Source organism: Lathyrus oleraceus, chromosome 3 (genome assembly GCF_024323335.1).
Source record: "Lathyrus oleraceus cultivar Zhongwan6 chromosome 3, CAAS_Psat_ZW6_1.0, whole genome shotgun sequence".
Taxonomy (NCBI): Eukaryota; Viridiplantae; Streptophyta; class Magnoliopsida; order Fabales; family Fabaceae; genus Lathyrus; species Lathyrus oleraceus.
Window position 1 is genome coordinate 441,909,721 of NC_066581.1, and position 24,485 is coordinate 441,934,205.

The 24,485-nt window shown below is 36.0% G+C and overlaps 1 protein-coding gene across 1 annotated transcript; it reads right to left on the reverse strand.

Annotated features, from left to right (window-relative positions):
- Window positions 1-1,097: 1,097 nt before the first annotated feature.
- LOC127128099 (uncharacterized) lies at window positions 1,098-3,632 on the reverse strand. Its single transcript, XM_051057350.1, has 5 exons — window positions 3,339-3,632; window positions 3,171-3,256; window positions 2,604-2,909; window positions 2,428-2,511; window positions 1,098-1,719 (listed from the first exon to the last, which is right to left on the reverse strand). Exons 1-5 carry the CDS (start codon window positions 3,555-3,557, stop codon window positions 1,380-1,382), a joined length of 1,035 nt encoding a protein of 344 aa, XP_050913307.1. The 5' UTR covers window positions 3,558-3,632; the 3' UTR covers window positions 1,098-1,379.
- Window positions 3,633-24,485: the final 20,853 nt, after the last annotated feature.

Sequence of the window (24,485 nt, forward strand, 5' to 3'; positions counted from 1 at the left end):
ATCGTAACCATTTGAAATCTTATAAAACTGAATTACCGAAAAATTCATTTTGGTTGAAGTTTCCATTTAAAAATACAGATAAAATTTTAAACTCACAATTTTTAAAATTCTAGTATACTAAAATATCTTAATACACTACCAAAAATTATGATTAATTTTGATTATACCGGAATTTGAGTTGTCTATCGAAAATTTTGTAAGTAAATTTGATTCAATTTTTTAACAAAGACGCTATTGGAATTATTATATTATATGGGGGTGTCATGTAAAAAAGAAGAGGTGGCAAGTTAAATGATTGTGATTTAGCCGATGCAACTATACAAAATGAATTGTTTAGGAATTTACTTCAAGAATTGAAGTTGTGATCAGAACCTATAAAACTTGCTTGGAGGAACCGATTAGCTTAATTTTCACAAATGATCTTAAATATCTAGAAGTTGATTGTTATCATTTCATTAGAAGAAACATAAATATGTAGCAAACAAATTGCTTGAGATATGCTTCTACTTAGAATTTCGATCGTAAATATAAGGTTTGCATTATTAATTATACTTATCAAAGGTTTTAGTTATCAAGGGTAATGTTCAAGAAAAGAAATCAATATTATATTGTAAACAAAAACTTTACTGTAGATAGACAATAAAAAATATTATTATATATCCTAGCTGCGGTGATAGTCTATATTTTAGTATACCTCTAATAATCTAAATTTTTCCTTTACCACAGAAACAGGAACTTCATTGATCATTCAAAAGATCTTCCCGTATAAACAACAAGCAAACATACCACGAGAAAATGAATAGGTGGCCACCACATGAATATAGCTTCAACAATTTCCAACCAAGAGCAATTTCCTTTAACTTATGAAGTTATTTGAGGTGCATCAATAATCAAACCATAATATAGCATAAGTGATATTTATAATAGTGACCAAAATCTAAACTAAAAACACACTCCCAGCGTCAACAAGTAGATGCATTGGACGTGAGCGCGTCAGCGGCAAAAATAGACCATAATTATTTTAAAAAATCAATCAACACTGTTTTGAGTTTGAGTTTCTGCGACATAGCATCATAACAGCAATAACCAGCTTAAGCTTTTCATCACAACAAACTTTGAATTAATAGAATATCAGTAATGCAAACATAATGGACAAACACATAGGGGCGTATACAATCATAATTGTGTTGAGTTCAAAAAGAACAATGAACCTTTTATCACTGTATCTGTTGCTAGACTTTTACTATTCTTTGATAAACCAATAAGGCGTCTATTTAAGTCTGTATAGTTGGTTTTTATAATTATTTCTTACTTAGTGGTACATCAACCAAAAAAAATAGGGTCCTCAAACAACCTAGAACACATTATTAGAGCTTAATTCAGCCTGACCTTCTGTAAAGTTTGTAAACCACAGCAACAGCCGCCACAGCTCCAAGCACACCAACTGCTGTGAGAACATCACTCTCCTTCAATGTAGGCCAATTCTTACAGATTTTACTCCCTTTAGTCTTGTTGTTTTGTGCAGGACTTGGAAAGCTGCAACAAGAAACCCCATTAACACCCTGGCAACATCCGGTCACATTTTCTTCCCTGTTCACACTGGCACTTTCAATACTCTTCTCAATCTTGTTGGCATGTTCTCCATTAGTAAGTTCTCCATTGGAAAGTTTCTGCTCAGTTGCTCCCTTCCCTTCTGGAACAGACGGCCCCATTTGGCCTCTACAAAAAAATAAAGAAGTTTTACTAATACACCTCCATAGATGACACACTACTAAATAAAAGTGTTCAATAGTTTTTTCCTTTGGTTATAAATGGTAAGACCATGGTGGATTATAAAGGAAATAAACGAATTCAATCAGACACAATCATAACAAAGGAGACAACAAAAATGAGTTGAAATAATAAGAATAACAATAATAATAAAGCTTCAAAATACTTCATGCATAATTGTAGATCATTATTCAAAGATTGTGCGTAACTTTTTTTAAGAGAGTAATAAGATGGTGATCTTATTTGCAGTTCAAAATAAGAGACATATTCCCAATTGGCTACATCAGCACAACTTAAAATAACACGGCTAAAAAATATTTAAACTCAATTCAATATCAAATCAGAATGCAGGGACAGAAGAGGAGAAAAAGAGGGGGGGAAAAGACAACAACCCAAAAGCTTGAAAATCATCCAGAGTAAATACTAAAACGGTAAATAAGGATGGGGCAGTCTTCGATGATCTAAACACTCAAAAGTATCTCAAACCATGATCATTTTTATAAGTCTACACCATAGTTCAGTAACAAACCAGTGAATACTTTGTTTAGAATCTAAAAGATCACACTGCATATGTTACTTTTGTCTTTACAAACAATGTGCCCCTCAAAGTTTCATTTCATATAAAGATATAAAATGCATAATCACAAAAATACCAACCTCCAAAGTCGGTGTATGACCTCTCCTTTAGCAATGTGTTGGTCCAACAAATCCGGAACATCATTAGGAGTAACATAACCATACCTATGAACAGTTGTTATGTGATACAATTAAACTTGCAGCAATGAAATGTTTCAAAATTTTGAGGATGCAACTATGCAAGTTTATGAGCTTACCAGTGACCGGTAGTTTTCCGGTCAGGTCCTGGACTGTATATGATTACATTCCCAGCATATTTGTGCCCCCCAATGTGAGAACAAGCCGTAACAGATATCTGATCCTTCAGACCTCGAAGCTCAATTTCGTCATTAAAATTCTTGATGAGAACTGGCCCACAAGTACCACATCTAACATCACGACTTCCATGAGCACATACATAAACATGTGAACCGGTTAAAATCTCCGGCACTCCAATAGCCCATGGTTTACCATTCACCAAAACATCTTCAAAAAAGCTCTCAACATTTGACTCCACCAAACCCCTTTCAATTAAAGAAAAGAAAAGAAAATTGGCCTCAGAAACAACAGAAAATTCTCAACATAAAAAACCCTCATTCATCAATGAAGACCAAGTTTAACAGAAATATCATCATTTAAAGAAAGAAAAGCATGAGAAAACTATACAGAAGGGGAAAGAAAACCTTGCAACTCAATAAAATCTCAAAAGTATAAAAGATTCAATCTCAAAAATAATTGAATAAACGGAACCCTAGTAGTAATCAATGGCAACATTTCTCGTTTACCTATACTTAATCATTTCAGGGAAAATCAAAACGTCGCCGTCGGAGAAGCCAGCTTCCTCGCGCGCTTCGCACACAGTGATTTTGGTCTGCAAAGAATGAAACCAAACGAAATTAGAACGGAATAAACAAAGAGAAAACCGAATCACTTCAATTTCAAGTAAACCGAACCTTAAAAGTGAAGTCGTTTTTACGAGCTTTCATCGAGGCGGCGACGAGTTTAGGGAGGGGGTCGTCGTCGGAAGCCTCGACACGTGGAGGCCAGGAAAGGTGGTTTTTGTAGTAGAGGAATACGTGGCGGTCGTAGGCGTCGACGGTTCCGGCGAGATTCTCGGTGTACATCTCAGGGCGAGTGAAACCATTGTCGGTGGAAGGGTTATCGGAGGCCATTGAAATGAAGAACGAGAGAGCGTTGAAAGTTTAAAGGGAAACAGAAAGGAGATTTTTATTTATGGAGAAGGTGATATATTATATTTTATTTTATTTTTAGTTTTTTATATATATATTTTAATACCATTGACTTCACCAATGGGCATAACATGGTTTAATTAATTAATTCACGCACTCCTCGTGGCCTACTAGCCTTTTCAAAGTATATTAACTACTTCAACATAAGTTTATTTTTGAATTAGTATAAGATTAGATCATCTCCCATTGGAAGTTGTTTAGAAGTTCATTAATTGAATATAAAAATAATCGTAACGTTCATGACTTTACATTTATTGATTAGAACATGGTCAATGGCGTGTTGGTCGTCAGATTTTTGTGTGGATTAATCATACAAATACGAGATGAATATATTCTTCGTAACAATATGCCATCTAAAGATACTTGAAAAATTGTTGGAGGATTTATACTTAAAAATGAGGGTTTTTTATAAAAATAATCCACTTTTTTTAAGGAAATTCTCAAAATACCTCCGATTTCAAAAAAATTCTCAAACTATTCCATTTTTAGGAGGAGTCGTCAATTGAATTGGAGACTCCTCTTAAAACTTGAATGGAGGCGCCAATTGGATTGGCTAGGGCTAGGGCACCTGCCCTAGCCAATCCAATTGGCGCCCCTGTATAGGTTTTAAGAGGAGTTGTTAATTCAATTGGAGACTCCTTCTAAAATGCAATTTTTGTGTTATATGGTATACGTGATAGATAAATTTGATATAAGACCACTTGATATTAATAAAATTTGGCGTTTACACAAAGAAATCTAATGGTGATGACCGGGATCACCTAACCGACCTCCGGTCCCACATCCTCTAGCTACCCTAACCCTTGGCCCTAACCCACGTTGACGATTCTGCACCGGTGTTTGATCATCTGAGGGGCCAGGAGCGTCACTACCAACTACAGGAGAAGGTCCGTTGAGGTATTCAGACAAGTCGGCATAGTCTTCAGTATGCATCGATGGTGTACCGCCGTAGCTGAGCTCATGATCCATGCCAGAGAAGTTGGAATGTGGTTGACTCATTGGTGGGCGACCGGGACGGTTGAAGGGAGACATGGGTGTGAACGATGCATCGAGGAAAGGTTGGAAAGGTTGTTGGGGTGTTTAGTAGAGATAGGGTTGTTTGATGTTTTGGTTTTGTGAAGTTTGGCCTTCTTGGCTACGGTAGGAGGAGGGGCGGTTGGTGTTGAATGATCGTTGGGTGTTCTAGCTAAGGCGACTTTGGTAGGGTGATGGGGTGGGTGCGAAGCGATGTTGGGTCTCAGGTTGATGGTCAATTTGTTGGTGGTGGTATGGGGTATGCTCTTGGTATTGGGGTTGGGTGAATGGCATGTTTTGGTTGTATGTTTGTGTGTTGGTTGAACGGAACGGTTGACGGACAAGGGGTTGTGTGTATCCGGTCTGACATTGTTGTTGGGGGTTTGATGTTGAGGTGTCAGGTGTGTAAGTCATCTGGCGTGGGTCGTACAAGTACATATCCTCGGCGATGAACTGAAAACCAACCGATATGTACCAAGCCATATAAGTATGACTTAGTTTTTCTTCAGTTGGCATGACTGCGTCAGTTAACACATGGTCACAACGGTGCTTCCATTTGCGACACTCCGATCTTGTGAAGCTTTGCCATGGATTGAAGTTCCATTGGTTGTTAACTTTACGCAGATGCCATTCTCCTAAGCTAGCTGGGGGATCTGGGATATTCTGGAGCATACCGAACTGCAGCTTCACACGATCACTGTTGTGTATCTCCACAGTTGTGAACCGTATTATCGGTGTGCATGCAGTCCATACGGCTGCGTCTTCAGCGTTGACCTCATGGTCACAATCCAAATTAAGGTATGGACGCCAAATGAACTGAAATGTGAAAGAAGATAGGATTATAATCAATGTAGAAAAAGTTAACAAAATATAACGAAATAATTAAGTTATTTTGCTTATGTTTGTCTGTCGAAGGTGATCCAACAGGTTGCGATACTGAATAATACAGTGTCTTGGACATCTGTTGTAACTCATACCACGTGCAGACCATCTACACCAAAAAGTCAAAAAATATTAGTTAGAGGTAATAAACTTTAAAGAAGTAAGTAAAGATATAGCAATTTAAACAACTTACTTTTGTGCATACGGAAATGTGAAAGGGTTGTTATTGACGGGTGCTAGAGACGGTAGTCTTGACCAACCTCATGCTTGTAGAAAAACAACACATCCAAAAAATGTAGATGTGTCTTTGTGTGAGTTTTTGCACAAGGAGCTATAGAGATAGGCTAGACAAGCAGATTCCCAACTGTAACTTCCTATTCTATCTACATGTCTAAGTAGAGGTAAGTACATAATATGCATGCTAGAACCACTACCTTCAGGAAATAAAAACGATCCAATTAACAGCATAATGTAACACCTAGTTTTTATTATTCGAGCATCTTCGGTAGAATGCTCATCTAAGTATAAACTATTATAGTACGACTTAAGGCGTGAGAGTAGTATACCTTGACCTCTTGCATTATCATCTAACAAATCAGTCTCTAAGAGCTCCATGCAAATTGAATTTGCATAGTTAGTTTTACCATTAATAGCCTTACCTTCAATGGGTAGTCCCAAAAGCATGTAGACGTCTTCTAACGTCACGGTACACTCACCGGTTGGGAACCAAAATGTGTGTGTCTCTGGTCTTTATCTTTCGCATAAAGCTAGAATGAATTTGTTATCTATGGACCAAGACAAAATCTTGCTTATATGACCAAAACCGACAAGTTCAACATAAGGTTGAATCATCGGGTCCATATGGACATATTCGTGGACCCGAGTTCGGAACCTTGATACATCCTATAAAAGAAAGAATAAAAAACTTGACTAAGTTGGTATGTTAAAATAAAAGGGGGTTGGTGAAGATGAAAGATAAAAAGTTAACAAAAGAAAAAACTTACATATGTTGCAATCTTTGCAACCGTTCCTCTATGTGCTTCGCCCATTGTGAGGATAGACATTTTGTCGGGGGGTTGGTGTAGATGAAACTACAAGAAGTTGTTGAAAATGAAATTGTAGAAGAAGTATTGTAGAGGAAGTAGTGAGAATGATGGTGTGGACGAAGTGTTGATGGAGTGGATGTATTTATAGGCAAATGGATGGGAGCATGAAAAGTTGTGCTTGTATGGTGTCTCCACTTGAATTGGCGACCACGTACAACCTTTAAGAGGGGTCGCCATTCAAATTGGCGCCTCCATAGAGACATGCATGCAAGACCTAGGTCTGATTGCTTGGTTTCGAAGTCTGAATGCATGGTGTCTCCACTTGAATTGGCGCCCATGTGCAAGGAATGAGTGGGGGCGCCAATTCATTTGGAGTGTGTGTCTGCATGTCTGACACATGGATGTCTTGTCTCTTGCATGCTGAACATGTCACTTCTTAGTAGCTTGCATGGTTGACACATCATTTCGGAGTATCTTGCATGTGTGACACATCATTTCGGAGTAGCTTGCATGTGCGACACGTCACTTCGAACTAGCTAGCATGTGAGACACTTCACTCCTCTATTTAAGTGTCTTACTATCAACATCCAAGACACTTCACTCACATTCATCTGCAGTAAGAAAATAGTTTTCATCTGCACAATGTCATCTTCATCATTATACATTGTCAAAGTTCACTACAACGGTGAAACATACGAGTCTGAGCTATATGGTTTTTGTTTTCGAAATACCGATACCATTAGACTCACGATCAAGAGAAACGCAACCTTCTTGCATTTGAAAAAAAGAATACAATCTTGTATAGGATCGGGCATTGTGTCAAAGATCACATATCAAAATCCAATATTTTTTTAGAATAGCCAATGCAAGTATTTCCCCCTTAAGGTACGAGACGATGAAGATGTTGAATACATGTTTGTTAGTCATGAACATTCAGGCTGCAATTGTATTGAGTTATACATTACTCTTGAACCATGTATACCATCTCAACAGTCTCAACTAACCGGTCAGGATGAATCCGGTGAAGATGATCCACAATGGTCAGATGACGTCAACCCAGAAGCAGAAGCAGAAGTGGACGTCGTTGAACAACGACGACGAAGATGATGATCAACCACCACCAATACCTCCTACTCATGTCTACAATCCGCCTCAACATATGAAAAATATGGATCTTCACGATGATGAAACATCCAACAGTGTTTTCTATAATCTGTATCTGAGATCAGAAGGAGAATTAAAGGTGGGAGACATGTTTCGTACCAAAGAAAAATGTGTTCTGGCTATCAAAAAATTCCACATGAACAACTCTGCTGACTTTATAGTGAAACACACTGATTCTAGAAGGTATGTTATCGAATGTCATAACATGCTTTGTAAGTTTCGTTTGGCTGCGTCTTACAAGAAGAAAAGCGACTCTTGGGAGATCGGTTTAATAGACCCACCTCACAGTTGCATTACAACTAACGTTGAACAAGATCACCGTAAACTAAGCGCAACGTTGATATGTCAAGACATTCTGTCATTGGTTAATAAAGACTCATCAGTGAAGGTGAGTATAATTATATCTCATATCAGATCAACATATAATTATACTCCATCTTACAAGAAAGCATGGATTGCGAGGACAAAGGCTTTTGAACAAGTTTTCGGCAACTGGGAGGATTCATACAAGGAATCGCCACGGTTTTTATGGGCACTAAAAACATATGTCCCAAGAATTGTGGCAATTATGGAGACATTGCCAGCGATGATGCCAGACGGAACCTGTGCTACAGGTAATAGAATCTTTCACCGTCTCTTTTGGGCATTTGACCCGTACATCAAAGGTTTCGCATTCTGCAAACCTATTATTCAAATTGATGGCACTTGGTTATACGGAAAATACAAGGGTACTTTGCTCATGGCGGTTGCACAAGACGGAAACAACAATGTCTTTCCCATTGCCTTTGCTCTTATTGAAGGTGAAACGACTGGTGGATGGGGTTTCTTCCTTCGACATCTCAGAACGCATGTAGCTCCACAAGCCAATCTCTGTTTGATTTCTGATAGACATGCTGCCATTGAGAGTGCCTACAACAACCATGACAACGGATGGCATGATCCTCCTTCTACCCATGTCTACTATATCAGACACATTGCACAAAACTTCATGCGTGCTATAAAAGATAAGAATCTTCGCAAGAAGGTGGTGAATGCTGGGTATGCTCTAACTCAGCCGTCATTTCAATATTATCGTGATGAAATTAGACTATCTAATGAAGACGCAGGGAGATGGCTAAATAACATACCAGTAGAGCAGTGGACAAGGGCATTTGACAGAGGTTGTTGATGGGGCCACATGACAACAAACATTATGGAATGCATGAACGGGGTATTCAAAGGAATTCGAAATCTGCCGATAACCGCCTTGGTAAGATCAACCTATTATAGGTTGGCTTCTATGTTCGCAACCAGAGGTGAAAAATGGAGTGCAGAGTTAATGTCCGGGCAAGTATTCAGTGAGTGTTGCATGAAGGTCATGAAAGAGAAGAGCATCAAAGCTAGCACACACACTGTAACAGTCTTTGACCATCATAGGCAAAATTTCAGCATCAAGGAAACAATGGACCACAACGAGGGGAGACCAAATTTAGCCTACGCTGTTAGACTAAACAAAAGTTGGTGCGATTGTGGAAAATTCCAGGCCTTCCGCATACCTTGCTCCCATGTCATTGCAGCATGCGCTTATACTCGTCAAGATGCTTACAGCCATTTATCTGATGTGTACAAGGCCAACACCATCATGAATGTATATAATCAAAGCTTCTCAGTACTACCAATGGAGGATTACTGGCCTCCATATGAAGGTGATATTGTTTGTCACAATGACGAGATGCGTAGAAAGAATAAAGGAAGTCCAAACAGCACATGTATCAGAACAGAGATGGATTCCATAGATAAAATGATAAGATTATGTAGTATCTGTCGTCAACCATGACACAACAAGAACAAATGTCCCAATCGAGGAGCATCATCTAGGTCTTAAGATTTTTGTAACATTGTATTTCTGTAACCTTCAATCATTATATATCATTAAGTTTTTGTTACAACGAAGTTCACAACAAACATCAGTACAAAATAAGCTATCTGAAAACATAAATATTTCTAACTGATTACAACAATCAAATTGATGTCGTCTCGACCGAACATCATTTCCCTAACATCCTTATCAGTCTTCATTCGCACCAAACCAAAGATACTGTCAAGTCTCTCAATACTTCTAATTTTTCCCCTTCTGGTATTTTCCCATCTAACCAATGAACCAGCTCCCGCTTCAGTTGATCGAACGTAGTGATGTTCCAGAACAACATCAGCATCTGAGGTTCGTCTCTCGCATAAATTACCTTACCGTATCGGTGACGAACACCAAACATGATTTCCAAATGATTGTGTGAGATGTGGAACATTTACTCACATAACGCATCTATTTATAACACAAAAATTGCATTTTAGGAGGAGTCTCCAATTGAATTGGCGACTCCTCTTAAAACCTACACAGGGGCGCCAATTGGATTGGCTAGGGCACCTGCCCTAGCCAATCCAATTGGCGCCTCCATTCAAGTTTTAAGAGGAGTCGCCAATTCAATTGGAGACTCCTCCTAAAAATGGGGTAGTTTGGGAATTTTTTTGAAACTAGGGGTATTTTGGGAATTTCCTTGAAAAAGTGGGTTATTTTTGTAAAAAAAAACCTAAAAATGATTTATATAAATCATTAATATTTATGTACTGGTACTATAAAATTAGTGATTTACATGTATGTATATATCTATAAGAGACAATTGTTTCTTGTCCCATTATTTTGTTCTCCATTGACTTACTTCATTTGGTTTTGAGTACAAGTGACTCAAACAAGACACCCTTAATTATATTTGTGAATTTTCTCAAAGCTTAACAATTAATTAATGCTGAGAACATCAATTTTAATATAATTATCATAAATTTAATGTTTAAAAGCATAAGTAAATATTTGTTTCTCCTATTTGTCACATATGTGAGCATCGACATGACATGCATATAATAGAAGCAGTGTCATGTCCTTTAGGCCTCGAAGAAATTCCTCAAGTGGGGAAGGAGCGGGTCCAACAAAAACATGTGCGAAAGGATATGTGAAACAATAGTATATGTGGCAGTAGTAGTTGCATCGACATAAAATCTGAGATCCGTGACAATGGGACGAAGAATTCCCTGTAGTATAATATGATTGTCTAACTTCATGGAAAGATTTAGCTTTCTCTTTGTACTAAAGCATGTTGAGATAATTATACATGTATTTCGGTCATTCGTCAATCGTTTTTCTATAATCACTAGTAGACAATATCAATAAAACCCAACACAACATAGATAATTTATAATCTCAAGATATGTTATATAATGGGCATATGTGGTGCTCAGATAACATTATTCAGACGGGGGCTCTGAATAGCACTATCTAGACAATTTCACACCAGTGGCAGAAGAACAGAACCTAAAACCATAAATCAATTAAAATCATAAATCAAACAAATAAGCAATATATGAGATATCAAACAAACAATAAATGAGATATCAAGTGATACATATATGGGATATAAAAAATAAAATAAAAATGAATTTATCATATTCACTGATATGAAGATGTCAAGCGGTTAATATTACCAAATATCCTTCAAATGTTGCAACCTCGATCGCATGAATCTCGGGAGTTGATTAATGAAGTTAATTTGAATGAATAAGAGCATGAATTGAGAGATTTTGAAAGATGTGTGTTTCACCAACCCCACTTGAGAAAGAGTCTATTTTTTTTAATTACTAAATGAGTGGAAAAGCGGGGCATTATTTATATTTAGGGTGTATTTGGATAACATTATTTAGTATTCTCTGAATAAATAATATTTTTCCTCAAATTGATCATTCCGAATAAAAGATGACGTGTTAAGTGAATTGGGGGTGTCCAGATTGTATTATTCAGACAAGGCGAAAGGAGAAATTTTAAAAATTCATTGGGTTTGGGAGAACCAATAAATATGCAATGAGCATACCTTTTTTATGAATATGTAAATAGATCAATCACTATATTATGCATTTATGTGTTTATTTATTAATTATATTTAGTTCAATCATATTTTAACTTTGTACATAAATGTTAAAATAGCCTAAAAGTTCATTATGGCCCCTGATAGATGTCGGATGGTCAGGTTAATAGCCCACCATAAAGGTCAAGAGGTAGACTAAAGGTTGTTTGGAGGTTACGAAATTGATGTTTGAACTGTTACAACTCATGATTAGTAGTTATTAGTGAGACGACAGATGTTACCTTAAACATTCAAGCACGGGACACGTAGGGGAAGCTCATTATGGCCCATTATGGAAGAAGTCATAGAATTGAAGAGAAAGTTATATAAGAGGGTTCAAAGAGAATAACAAAGGGGGAAAGACGGAGACAAAGAAGAATTTGGAAGACCACAAAAATGGTGGTTATTCCTCTCTTCTAAAAGAACCTCTAAACACTTGATTCTCATTGCGTTTGTGGTCTCGCCTGACTCACTTCAGAGAGATTATTCAAAAATATTTATCAGAAACATTAGGCGCCCACGGTGGGCCCCGATAAAACCCTCTTGGGTCATACAATTAAACCTAAAACAATCACTTTTTCATAGCAGCTTAATTTCCAATTTCACATATCGGCAGCTTGAACATACCACTACACTGGGCATATTGAACCCTTAAACACTTTCTCTCTTTGTTGAGTTCATCCATCAAACATCATAGTAATGAAGTTCGTCTACTTTCTAATGACTCCATAATGCAGAGAAACCTCGCCGAAAAACTCGCAACTCTTTATAATCTCTTCAAAATTTGGAACTATTCTTCAATCGAATCCTTCTCCAAAACACACACTGATTCAGTTTGTGCATTTGTTTGCAACGTCGAAGCCGGAATCGACGCTAAATATATCAACTTTATTCTGAATCTAGAGATTATTTCCACTAACAATGTTGGACTTGATGAAATCAATCTCAGAAAATACAGAGATATCAGAGATTGATACAAGAATCTGGCATTCACGCATCGAAGATCATGTTTGACTCAATGGGCCGATTTGCCGCGAGTTAGATCAAGATTTAGATTGGAGCTTGGCAGCCCGAATTTTGGTGTGTCGATCCATATTTGCTATCACTCTCTGTTGTGTGGTACAACATCACCTATTCGTTGAAGAAAATCATAACATAGTTTCATCGGATGTCTGAACTTGATCGCAACGCCATTATCACTACATGGTGATTTTCCAAGGCAAGTGTTTCTCTTGTCACAATTGTATCCTCGAATGGTTGAGCAATAACATAGGAAAACTATTTCTCATATTTATCATTTTCTCTGTCAAACACCCTCATTAATATGAGTTTCTATATTACTTATAAAAATCATTAATTGATATCTCGTTAATGTTGTTGTCGGTAATTCTGTTGTGACCCGACGAAAGATGTCTCTTCAAATGGAGTTTAATTCCAAAATGTTGTGATAGTTGTACCGGGTGCTGCAGGGTCTGAACCGAATCATTCAATAAATATTCTGAGTGCAACATATACCGAATTTAGTCGCATAAAACGAAACAATTAAGAAAATTCGCAGAAATAAAGTTTAGACGAAGCACAATATAATGGTGGGAATGCCATACATACATTAATGATGTCTATGTTAAGAGAAAAAGTTTCAAAGGAGCACATAAATATTATGAAATGCGTCATAAAGATGACAGACAAAACTTATCCCTGACACTAGCGCATAACTCGGATAAAGAATCACTGAACATCCCAAGCATGCCGGATGGCGAGTTCTGTGCACATCACGGATATAATTTGTCAGGCTCTTGAAGGATACGTTATGATATTCCAAAATCTGTTTGTCCATTACAACATTCCTCCATAAATCAAGGAATATTATGACTCATGAACTACGTGAACCTTCTTCTTAACAAACGCAGACGAGGAACAACGTACCGGAAGAATTCAGGATACGGGGCGAATTCTTTGCTCAGTTGGATAAGGAATGGCGGTTACCACAATTACCTTATTTTGACAATTCAGATCCTAGAACATCATACCCTTACTCAAAATAGTACAAGGGGAAAATGAGTTGTTTAATGATCAATGACATTCCTGTTGGCCTTGGTAGATTCGGGAATACTGATTGTCAACAACCAAATTGTTGTTGGGACTCTTATGAGTCTATGTGACAATCCTAAAAGAATTAGTGTTGGTTAAGATTGGCGAGAATCATATGTCACAAACATAATTCCAATTATTGTAACAGAGAATGCTCTTTCAACTAATTATGCTCCACTGATACAGGATGGAAGGATGGATAAATTTTACTGCCAGCCTAACCGTGAAGATATATTGAATATTGTTCAAAGAATGTATGAGAAAGATGGCATATCTAGGGATGAAGTTGAAAAAATTGTGGACATTTTTCCTAATAAGCATTAGACTTTTATGGAGCTCTAAGATCGCTCACATATAACAAATCTATTTTAAAGGTATGTAGATACTTGAGATTATATTAATATCTTATCGATCTATTTGACTTTTCATTTCATATGTAAAAAATCTAATTTTCGATTATTGTGGACCATCGGCTATAATTCTGAAAGATACGTTACTATTTTAGAAATGGCTATTATTTTTCATATTTTGTTGTTGAGAATGTATCAAGTGTGAGTAGTGTAGGTAATAATTTCACATTGGTTAGAAATATGGAGACTTGAGCCCACATATCACCTTAAGGTTTTGGGAATATGTGGTGTGTCTCTCACAAAGGTGTTGCTCCAAAAGAAGAAGTCTCACAATGTTCAATGCTCCCTAGTAAAAAACTTCTCCAACAAAAGATGGTGAATAAGAAAAGTTTTGTGCGGTGTCACAATATCAGAGCCTTTGGTTCGAGAAAGGGATTGACTTACTTGTATCGAAAGTCAACGGTGTCACAAGGGTGGTGAGTAAGAAACGTTTCGTTGAAGAGTGTATACAACGTCAAGATGGTGAATAAGAAAAGTTTTGTGCGGTACAACAGTTTGTGGAAGTAAGAAGAATTTTCACTTGAGGGGGAGCATTGTGGACTCGCACTTGAGGGGGGAGTGTTGAGAATGTATCAAGTGTGAGTAGTGTGTGTAATAGTCTCACATTGATTGGAAATGTGGAGACTTGACCATTTATAAGTGAGAGAACTCATTCACCTATCACGTTAAGGTTTTGAGTGAATATGTGATGTGTCTCTCACAAAGGTGTTGCTTCAAAAAAAGAAGTCTCACAATGTTCAATGCTCCTCAGTGAAAAACTCCCCCAACATTTGCCAACCGATTGCATCAATTATTATGTAAGTGAAATTAAGGATAAATATAAGGTGAGTATTTAAGCATTTCTGGCTGGTGCAAATTTATCAGAGTTGTGATGATAAATATGATAATGTTAGGTAACATTACCTCTCCTGAAATGGTGGAACAATTAGTTATATGAATCTTGGTGTATCCTTTATTTTTTGCTACTTAAAGAGCAAGTGATGCTTAATACTTGATAAAATCTATTCCTTGCCGACAAAATATGGGTCCGTTCGTTTTGGCTTTTTTTTAAAATGATTTTTATAGTGTTATATATTTTAGTGTAAAAAAAATTTGTAAAGAAACTTTTCATAAAAGTTTCAAATGAAAATTTTGTTTGAATAGTTATTCTTAAAATGTTAATTTAGGTATTTTATCAAAACTTTTTTTGGATATCAAAATTTCAAAAAAAAATCACTTAATTTTGAATCTATTTCAAATAGCTTTTTCTAAAAATCATTTTTGAGATATAATGTTTTTTTAAAATTATGATTTTGACTATGTTTTGATCTTCAATAATATATATTTATATTATACAATGAACAATTCAATCTATTAATTTATAAAAAATAAATTTAGAAAAACTTATAATATTTTAAAAAACATTTTTGTAAAATCTATTTTCAAAAATACACAAAAAAAAAATTTATTTTTTAAAGCTAAAACTGGCCATATATATCACTATAATGAATTTCTGGTCATAGTTTCATATACTAGGATTTATAGTTTTTAGAATGATACAAATTCTAAAAAGGTATATACTAGTATAATAAAGGTGTGCTAATAAGGTATATACTGGACACACATATTATGCTCATACAAAGACACTCAATGGTATAGTCCCATAAATATGATATGAAGCTAAAATCTCTTTTTCTTGCGGTGGTTGTATATGGAAGAGTTATGGAACTACATATTTGTAATATTCATGTCAATGAAGTAATACTTGCTACATATATTGGTAGCAGAGTACTTGGACTACAGATTTGTACTAACCCGGTTTCAATCCTAGCTAAAAGCAATGCCGAAGCTGAATCGATAACCATACAAAATCATGAAGGTTTTCAATCCTACATTCAGGCTTCCTCGTTCAGAACCATTCTCGCCATCACCAGTGTGAATGATATGTCATTATAAATTAAATTACATGCTACCATTGATAAGATTAATTAAAACTTTATTGTTTGCCAAAGAGAAACAGCTTTGCAGATGCTTTTGTGAGGATATAGTATAACCATATTTTAGCAAGGATGCGTACTACACCCTATCATGCTTTCGGCAAGCAGCACAAATTGAAAATAGAAGAATAGCACTTTGCTCGAGTATTGCTTATCGATATAAAAACTCGTACATAGACTTAAGCAGCCATGTTGTAAAAGTCACTTGTCGTCCAAAGGTGTGGTAGTGAAAATCTCGCCATCAGCCACTCACCTAGAAAATTGTGCATAGGGAACCAAGCCCGACAACAATGTCTTCATTGTTAAAAGCCGACTTATGTTTTAATCCTTATGCCTATTGTTGGATAAGGCAAACTAATGTCTCGGTCTTTTGGAACTCAATTAAAAACTCTTTGAAATTTATTGTGAATAATGGACGTCGCTCATTTCCCCTACGCGGACAAAAGTGGAAGTGGCAAAAAAACACAAGAAAGCATATTAACACAAGTTAATACGATGAATATTTCTCACACGGTAACAAGCAAAAACCCTTGTGTGTTTACAAAACTATACACATAAATAATATGTTTTCAGCAAGAGCGTTTGAAGTAGTGTTATTAAAACATTAACAACTTCTTCCAATCTTCAAGTCTCCTTTATATAGATATATAAAAGAACGGTAGGAGGGTAGAATTGGAATAGTGAATTGCAACTGTCTCTTTTATAATAATTTGTGCATGAGAGGCAAAATGCTACAATAGTATTGTCCTTAGCCCACAAAATCAGGGTAGTGGAGGAAAGGGTAATCTTGTACTGTGTACTATTTTCCTGACGCAAAACCTTTTGATCTTATCTTCTAATCTTTAGAGGCTTCTGATGAAATAATGTTGAAGCATGCTTAGAAGGATCAAGAGACAAGTTATCAGAATCTTCAGAACTTTGGTCTTCAGAATCTTGACACGGTTCCTCAGAACCTGATCTTCAGAGTCTTCAGATCTTATTTTTCAGAATCTTCAAAACTTGAGCGAGGAATCTTGAAGGTATACAAACCTTCAGAGGCTTTTCAATCAGAATCACAGTCAGAACCTTTAACACGAACGTTCTTCAAAACTGTTGTTTAAGAAGAGCTTTCTAGAACTTGACAGCATCTTGTAAAGCACTTATATATCCTTAGAGTCAGAGTGTGTTGATTCCCGAATCTGATGACATCACACGTCATTGCTTCAGAGTCAGAACATGTTAACAAAAGCTATACACTAGACAAAAACCATTAGTATATAAAATCGTACCCTAACAAATAATGCATTGTTATCATCAAAACTAAAGGCCAGATGCATAACCAAATTTTGTTCTAACAATCTCTCCCTCTTTGATGATGATAAAACCACGTATTTTTATGAATAATTTTTACTTGGTTTAATCACATAAAAATATTAGAGCGAGGTTTGTAAGCTCCCCTTGAATTTTATATTGTTAAAAATTATTTTTCAACTTAGAATGTTAGAGTTAGGTTTGCAAGCCCCCTCTGAATTCAAGACTTAAAATAATCTTAACACATATAAAAAAATTTAATCAACATGAAAGAAATAACTTCCCATAAGGCAAAAACCTGGTTGTTACTCTCTTTGAGAAAGGCAGACGTCTGGTTATTATATGATTATTATTTTCCCATAAGGTAGAAGCCTGGTTGTAATGGATGAAGTAGCTTCCCATAAAACATCAGCTTGGGTTCAGAAGTATCTCATTCAGAGTCCTGCTTGAGTGTCAGAAAGTCTGGTTATCAGCATCATCAATGAGTATGATTTGTCAGAACTTTCATAGCCTAGTCATATCAGAATTTTCATAGCCTTGTTGAATTGTCCATGACAACTGATGCCAGGATCCGAAAATATATACATCTGGTTCAGAGCTTGTATACGCCTGGTTCGACTTAAGCACTTGGCTCAATAAGCACCTGAAAGACTTGGTTAACATGATGAACTTATTCAAAGTTCTCATAAGGGTTACCAAAGTCAGAAACATTTAAAACATGTTTGGATTTCAAAATTGGAAATTAATATATCAAAATCAATAATTATTTGTCCCCCTTTGTCATAATTCAAAAAGAAATTAAAGAGAAAGTAAACACTATTATTCCAACAAAAAATATTCATTTCAGTCTAAGAGAATTCAGAATACACAAGTAAAAAGAAAACAAATACAATCAACAAAGTTTTTTTTAAAACTAAGGTTTATGAGGGGGGACAGTTTTTATAAGATCTATCCAAAAATCTCTTCTAGCTTTGATGTCCTTTCCTTCACTTCAGAATTCTCAGCAGAAAGACGCTCTAGAGCCTTCAAAATGAATTCCTTAAAATTTGAAGTCTTCTTCTCACTAGAGACACTTCCAACTTCTAGAGTAGGCTCAGAAATGAGCAGAGGAGCCTGAACTAGAGAAGGAGGTGGCATCACAACATGAGCAGGAAGCATAAGAATTTAAGGAACCTTCTAAAGTAAGGGTTTAACAATACCAGAGAGTCTGGTATAGAAGTTTCATATTTGCTTCCTTTAGTAAAGCAATCTCCATCAATTCAGAATTGCCTTTAATCTAGCTTCTGAAGTCGTTGGTCAGAGCACACACCTCAGAAAGGTTTGTGTTGGAAGCACAAGCCTTAGAAAAGGAGTGGAGTATGCTAGTAGCTTCGTCTTCAAACTGAGTTAATAATTCATCCAAGGGTGTAGGATGAATGTTGGTTTGAGAAGGTGTTTGGTTAGAATATGGTTGAGGAGTTCTATCAGGAAGAGCTATGTGGTCAACATCAAAATCAGTGTCAGAATCAAAGTTTGATTTGATAATGGGAGCATCTGAGTGAGTGGGAGAGATGGTTCAAGATCTAATGGATGGTTACTTGGATTGATGAGTTGTGATAAGAGAGAAGAAGGTATTATAGTGGAGGTTAGAATTTCATGAAGGTGTGAAAAACACAAGAAATCGGGGGTTTGAATTCGGTTTTACAAGCAAAATCTTTTTCCAAAATAAAAACACCACTAACAAGTTTAATAATAAAGAGATAAAAACTCTTCGCTTGAAACTCAAAGCTAATCCATTCCACCCGCCAAGGTGATTTTCCTTATACACAGGGACTTAATCCACTATAATCAACAGATTACAATAAACATAAAGAATAACCTTTTTTGTCTTCTCAAGGATCCAACTAAACCTTAGTCTCCTCAAGGACTCACAAAGAATAACTTTCTTTATCTTCTCAAGGACCTTAAGGAATCAAACAAATGGTTTAAATAATAGTTTGTGTGTTATAAGATGCTTCTACACAAGCTGATTTTTACACAAATAAATAACAAACACTTAAAGAAAATTGTATACAAAGAATGATAGCTTTTCACAAAGAAAAATAGTTTGTCAAAATACTTGTGCAAAATCAGCGTTTTCTTCAAGTCTCCAATGCATGCTTATATAGAGAAGCAAGTGACTGTTGGAGGGAAAAATGGGGAAATCTCCTTGAGCGACTGTCCACTATTGGATGAGAAAGTAATGATACCATGTACTGCCCTTTCGCCCAGAAATTCAGTGACAGGTGTGATATATAATATTGTCATTGCCTACGAAATCAGGTAGTGGAAAGGTTGTTCGGTTTGTACTATCTACTATTTGATCATGTTCCCATTTGATCTGATCTTCAGATTCATTGGCTTCTGATAAAAGATGATTGAAGCATGAAGTGAAGAAGGAGAGCGCTAGATTCAGAAACTTCACAACCTTGGGTCAGAACCTTGACAGCGTCAGTAGCCTGGCTTGAGTTCTTCAGAATCCTCAGTCAGAACCTTGATAACTTCAATTGTCTGCCTTGAGATCTTCAGAATCTTAAGCTACATAATACAACTTCAAAAGCTTGCCATTCTTCAGAAGTTTGGTGATCAGAGTCACATCCATAAGCAAGAACTGAGAGAACATTGCAGCAGCAACATAGAGTCTCCTCAGAAGCTTTTGATGGGTGAAATAACACAGAAGCATAAAGAACATTTCAGCAGCAATATTGACGTCTTTCAGAACTTCTAATTATGGCACAGAAGCGGATTTGGAATGCAAAGTTCAAAAACTGAGGATGTTGCACATCATATGATCAGAATCATATCTGGTTGTTAAAGCTACACAATAACAAACCATTACGGTACCAAAATTGTTCTTACATAAATACAATATTGTTATCATCAAAACTCAAGGTATAGATGCAGAAATAAATCTTGTTCTAACATTTCATATATGGATGGTGAGGGTGGTGGATTTGTGATATTTGGATTATTGGTTTGGGGAACAGAAGTAGCCATGGGTTCTATAACAAATGGAATAGAGTATGGAAATGTGGTTGGGATGGATGAAGTGATAGTAGGGGTGGAATGGATGAACTGTTAATAGAAGTAATCAGAAGATTATCAGAAGGAACATAAATTCCAGTAGAAGTAGCTTTAGAAGCTCTGGGTGCTTCAGCAGAAGTCTCTATATGCTCTCTAGAAGCTTTAAACTTCTTATCCATCCTTTCAGAGTGATTCTTAGCAATCTTCCTCTTCTTCTTCTAAGAAATAGCATTAGAAGTTGCCAGAGGAACATCTGCATGACACTTCTCGAAAAACTTAACCACATCTTCCAGAGAATATGGCTTAGAGAAGATAGGAAAATCATTCAAAAGTATCCTTATGTTGCATATCTTTTCTTTGGACACTTCAGCAGGAAGACTTATTACCTCAATAATGATATTCATATTCTTCAGACCATTGTCGTTGAGCCATTTTCCAGAAGTGGGTTTCATGACTTCTGTAAATGGATCATCTGTTAGAAAGTCAATCAACTTGCTTTCCATCAGAATATCTAAGATCAACCTATCTAGAAGAATGTAGCTCTTGGTCCCTTTGCTACCATTTCTGGTGTCTCTCACAGTATCCCTTAGATTTTGAAACAGAAGTGCATGAAGGTTCACCTTATTTCCAGACTCAATTTCGTAAAGGATATAATGTTGATCACCATTGATGTAGTCATATGTGTTGGTTGCTAGACTAGGATTAACGCATCCAAGAAGAATCCTAGCCCAAAACCCTTTAGATGAGGAAGAAAATCCTTGATTTTGCTAGAGTGTTTTCCAGAAGATAAAATCACTTTAGACATTTCAGTAATATTTGAATCCTTTTCCACCATTTGTTCACATATTATTTTAGACCTATCATGCTCTATGAGTTTGGCAATAAGTTTCTCATATATCACAATCTTCTTCCCAAACACGAAAGATATGACTTGGAACGGATAAGATTTAGCATGAATCCAGAAATATTTTACCATATTGAAGTAAACTGGACCTTGAAAACGATTGAAGAAATTTTCCCAACCTTGAAATCTGATAGCAGGAAGAACATCAATCCCATTGTCCTTCAAATTGTTGAAATCAACAAGAAGTTCTCCCAAAACTTTTAGTCTCTCTGAAGAGATGTTCAAGTTAATCTTAGGAACATCGTATGCGTATTCAGTATGAACAAGATCACCTGAAGAAGATCTTGTAGAAACAACTTGAAGCAGATGAGGAAGTTGTTATGGTGGTTGGGATGATGAAGAACCACGTCCAGTTCCTTGAGGACTAGCAACCCCTTGTTGTTGAGCTTCTTGATGTTCTTGAGTTTGTTGATCAGATTGTTGAGTAGAAACCATTGTTGAAGAAAAGGGATTTTAGGGTTTGTAGAGAAATTGGCTCAACGAGTGAAAGTGTAGGAAGTGAGAGTAGCGAAAGTGGGTGGAGTGAGTTTAAATAGAAATTTTTGCAATCATGACAAAAAAAAAGTGAACGGAAAAAATTATGACAAGGGGGTAGAGCGTGAGAGATTTTACCTAATCCCAAGGTTTATTCACCCAACGTGTCACATCATCTATTCAGAAACAATCCAGTTTTATAAATAGTTCTCTTAAAATTGTTCCATTTATTGAGATTGATTGACAACTATTAATGAAATAAATCGTTAAGTATCCTTAAAGAAAATTTGTGTAACCAAACAAAATCTGACAAGATACATCTGAACTTATGAATTCTTCTCACTTCAGATGTCTCACACGTTCAGAACTACCAACAAATCTTAGAGTCTCATTTTATCATTCTGAGAGGTAAACCTTATGAGAAAAACATCTCTGTCATTTTGGACATAAGTTCATTTTTAAAATTTTCAGAATGAAAACAAACATATCTTCAGCAAGGGGTTTTGTAAAGATATCAACCTATTGATGGTCTGTATCAATAAATTTTAGATTTAAAATACTCTTCTGAACATAGTCACGAATAAAGTGATGTTTTATCTCTATATGTTTTGCTCTAGAATGCAGAATGGGATTCTCAGATAAAAAATAACACAAGTATTATCACAAAGTATCCGAATGTTACTCTCATATATCTGGAAATCTTCTAGTTGACTTTTCATCTAGAGCATCTGAGTGATGCATCCAGAGGCTTTTATGTATTCAACTTCAGCAGTTGAAAGTGTTATTGTTGATTTCCTTTTACTGAACCGTGAGATCAAATTATCTCCTAAAAACTGACACCTTCCAAAAGTGTTTTTCCTCTCAAGTCTGTCTCCAGCATAATTAGCATCACAATAACCCACTAGCCTGTAATCTTTGGATTTTCTATAGCACAAGCCAAGATTAATAATAGCTTTCAAATATCTTAAGATCCTTTTAACAACTGTTAAGTGGGACTCTTTAGAATCAGATTGGAAACGAGCACACAAACAGACACTAAACAAAATGTCAGGCCTAAAAGAAGTCAAGTATAAGATAGGACCAATCATACCTTTGTATACTTTATGTTCTACCTTAGCACTTACATCATCCTTCTCAAGGATGCATGTAGGATGCATATGACCCATTGACATCTTGCATTCAGACATGTCAAACTTCTTTAGAAGTTCCTTGGTGTATTTGCTCTGATGGATCTAAGTTCCTTCTGAAATTTGATTGATCTGAATCCCCACAAAGAACTTGAGTTCTCCCATCAGACTTGTCTCAAACTCTGCCTACATATACTTAGCAAATTCTTTGCACAAAGCAGTGTTGAAAGTGTTTTTTGATTAGTATTTGTTTTATCGTCTCCACAGGCATTGGTGCGATATTGCCGTTGTTATGTAGTTTAATATATGTTTTAAGCAAGGGTTTTAGATGGTTTTTTATTGGTAAAAGTATTGTTCGCATGAAAATAAGTTACAACGGTAAAATATTTGGAAAGTTTTACGTTTAAAAAGCATATCAAGACTAGATTTCATCAACCTATTTTGTATGTATTCGATTAATCAAGCATGCGAACTTCATTTATAACCAACATAACCACATATTGCTCATTTATACCGCTCATGTCTAAGACGATATTGCAATTTTTACGGTATTGTTTAATCGACGATGTCTCAACCTATTAAACAATACAAATAACATTAATGATCCGATACAAAGTGAATACCAAATTCCATTTCCATGTCTAGACTTGGTCTTTCATAGATGATAAACTTAGGTCATGACTTAAAAGATATTTCTCAACAATGATTTAAGTCACACATATAAAATAGAAATAAAGCTTATCATCTATATTGATCATAAAGTTGTTCACATACAAAAGATCAAAATAAATACGTACTAGTTAGGTTAACTACCTCTAATCTTGATACAAAGTGTTTAGGTACACATCATTTTAGCTTGCTTTACAAGAAATAAAGAGATATGAATGAGCGTCCAACTTGAATAATAAAAAAAGGATGTGAATCCAGCTCCGATTGAATAATCAACGATCATCAAGGTCAACAAAATGACGTCGTTGTCGGGGATTATTGTTATGATATTACAAGCATTGCAATAGTTTATCCTGTTTTAAGTTTTTTTAATTATTATCTCTTATCTCATCTCTTATCCCTTGTGTTTTTTAATTTGCTTCGTTAGCTTATCAGAACTCTGTTTATGCGAGGAAGTGTACATGCAGATCAACGTTTTTTTATCCTGAGATTGAAAGAACTGCTCGTAGACTTAATAGCAGAACAAAAAGGAGAAGACAACTAGCTAAGTAAATAAGAGAACGTGAAGGAAATTGAGTTGGTACTTCGTCAACAACTCCTACTTTTACACCAGCCATGGAACACCCACATGAACCTCCTAGAGGTCGTTGTACAAATAGTTCGAGGAGAAATGATCAGTTTGCTAGAATTGAAAACAATGGAAAACACTCTGAGATGAAAACCCGGATACTTCAACTTTTGTATCCAAATACTTTCACAGGGCTTGATCATGAAGATCCTTACACTCACCTTACCAAATTCTATGAGATTACCGGTGCACTCGGAGCTTCAG

Excerpts from the sequence above, each read along its gene's own strand:
- LOC127128099 (XM_051057350.1), bottom strand. The coding sequence starts at position 3,557 with ATGGCCTCCGATAACCCTTCCACCGACAATGGTTTCACTCGCCCTGAG. Across the intron at positions 3,257-3,338 it reads AAAACGACTTCACTTTTAAG|ACCAAAATCACTGTGTGCGA; the intron begins GTTCGGTTTACT and ends CATTCTTTGCAG. Across the intron at positions 2,512-2,603 it reads CGGAAAACTACCGGTCACTG|GTATGGTTATGTTACTCCTA; the intron begins GTAAGCTCATAA and ends AACTGTTCATAG.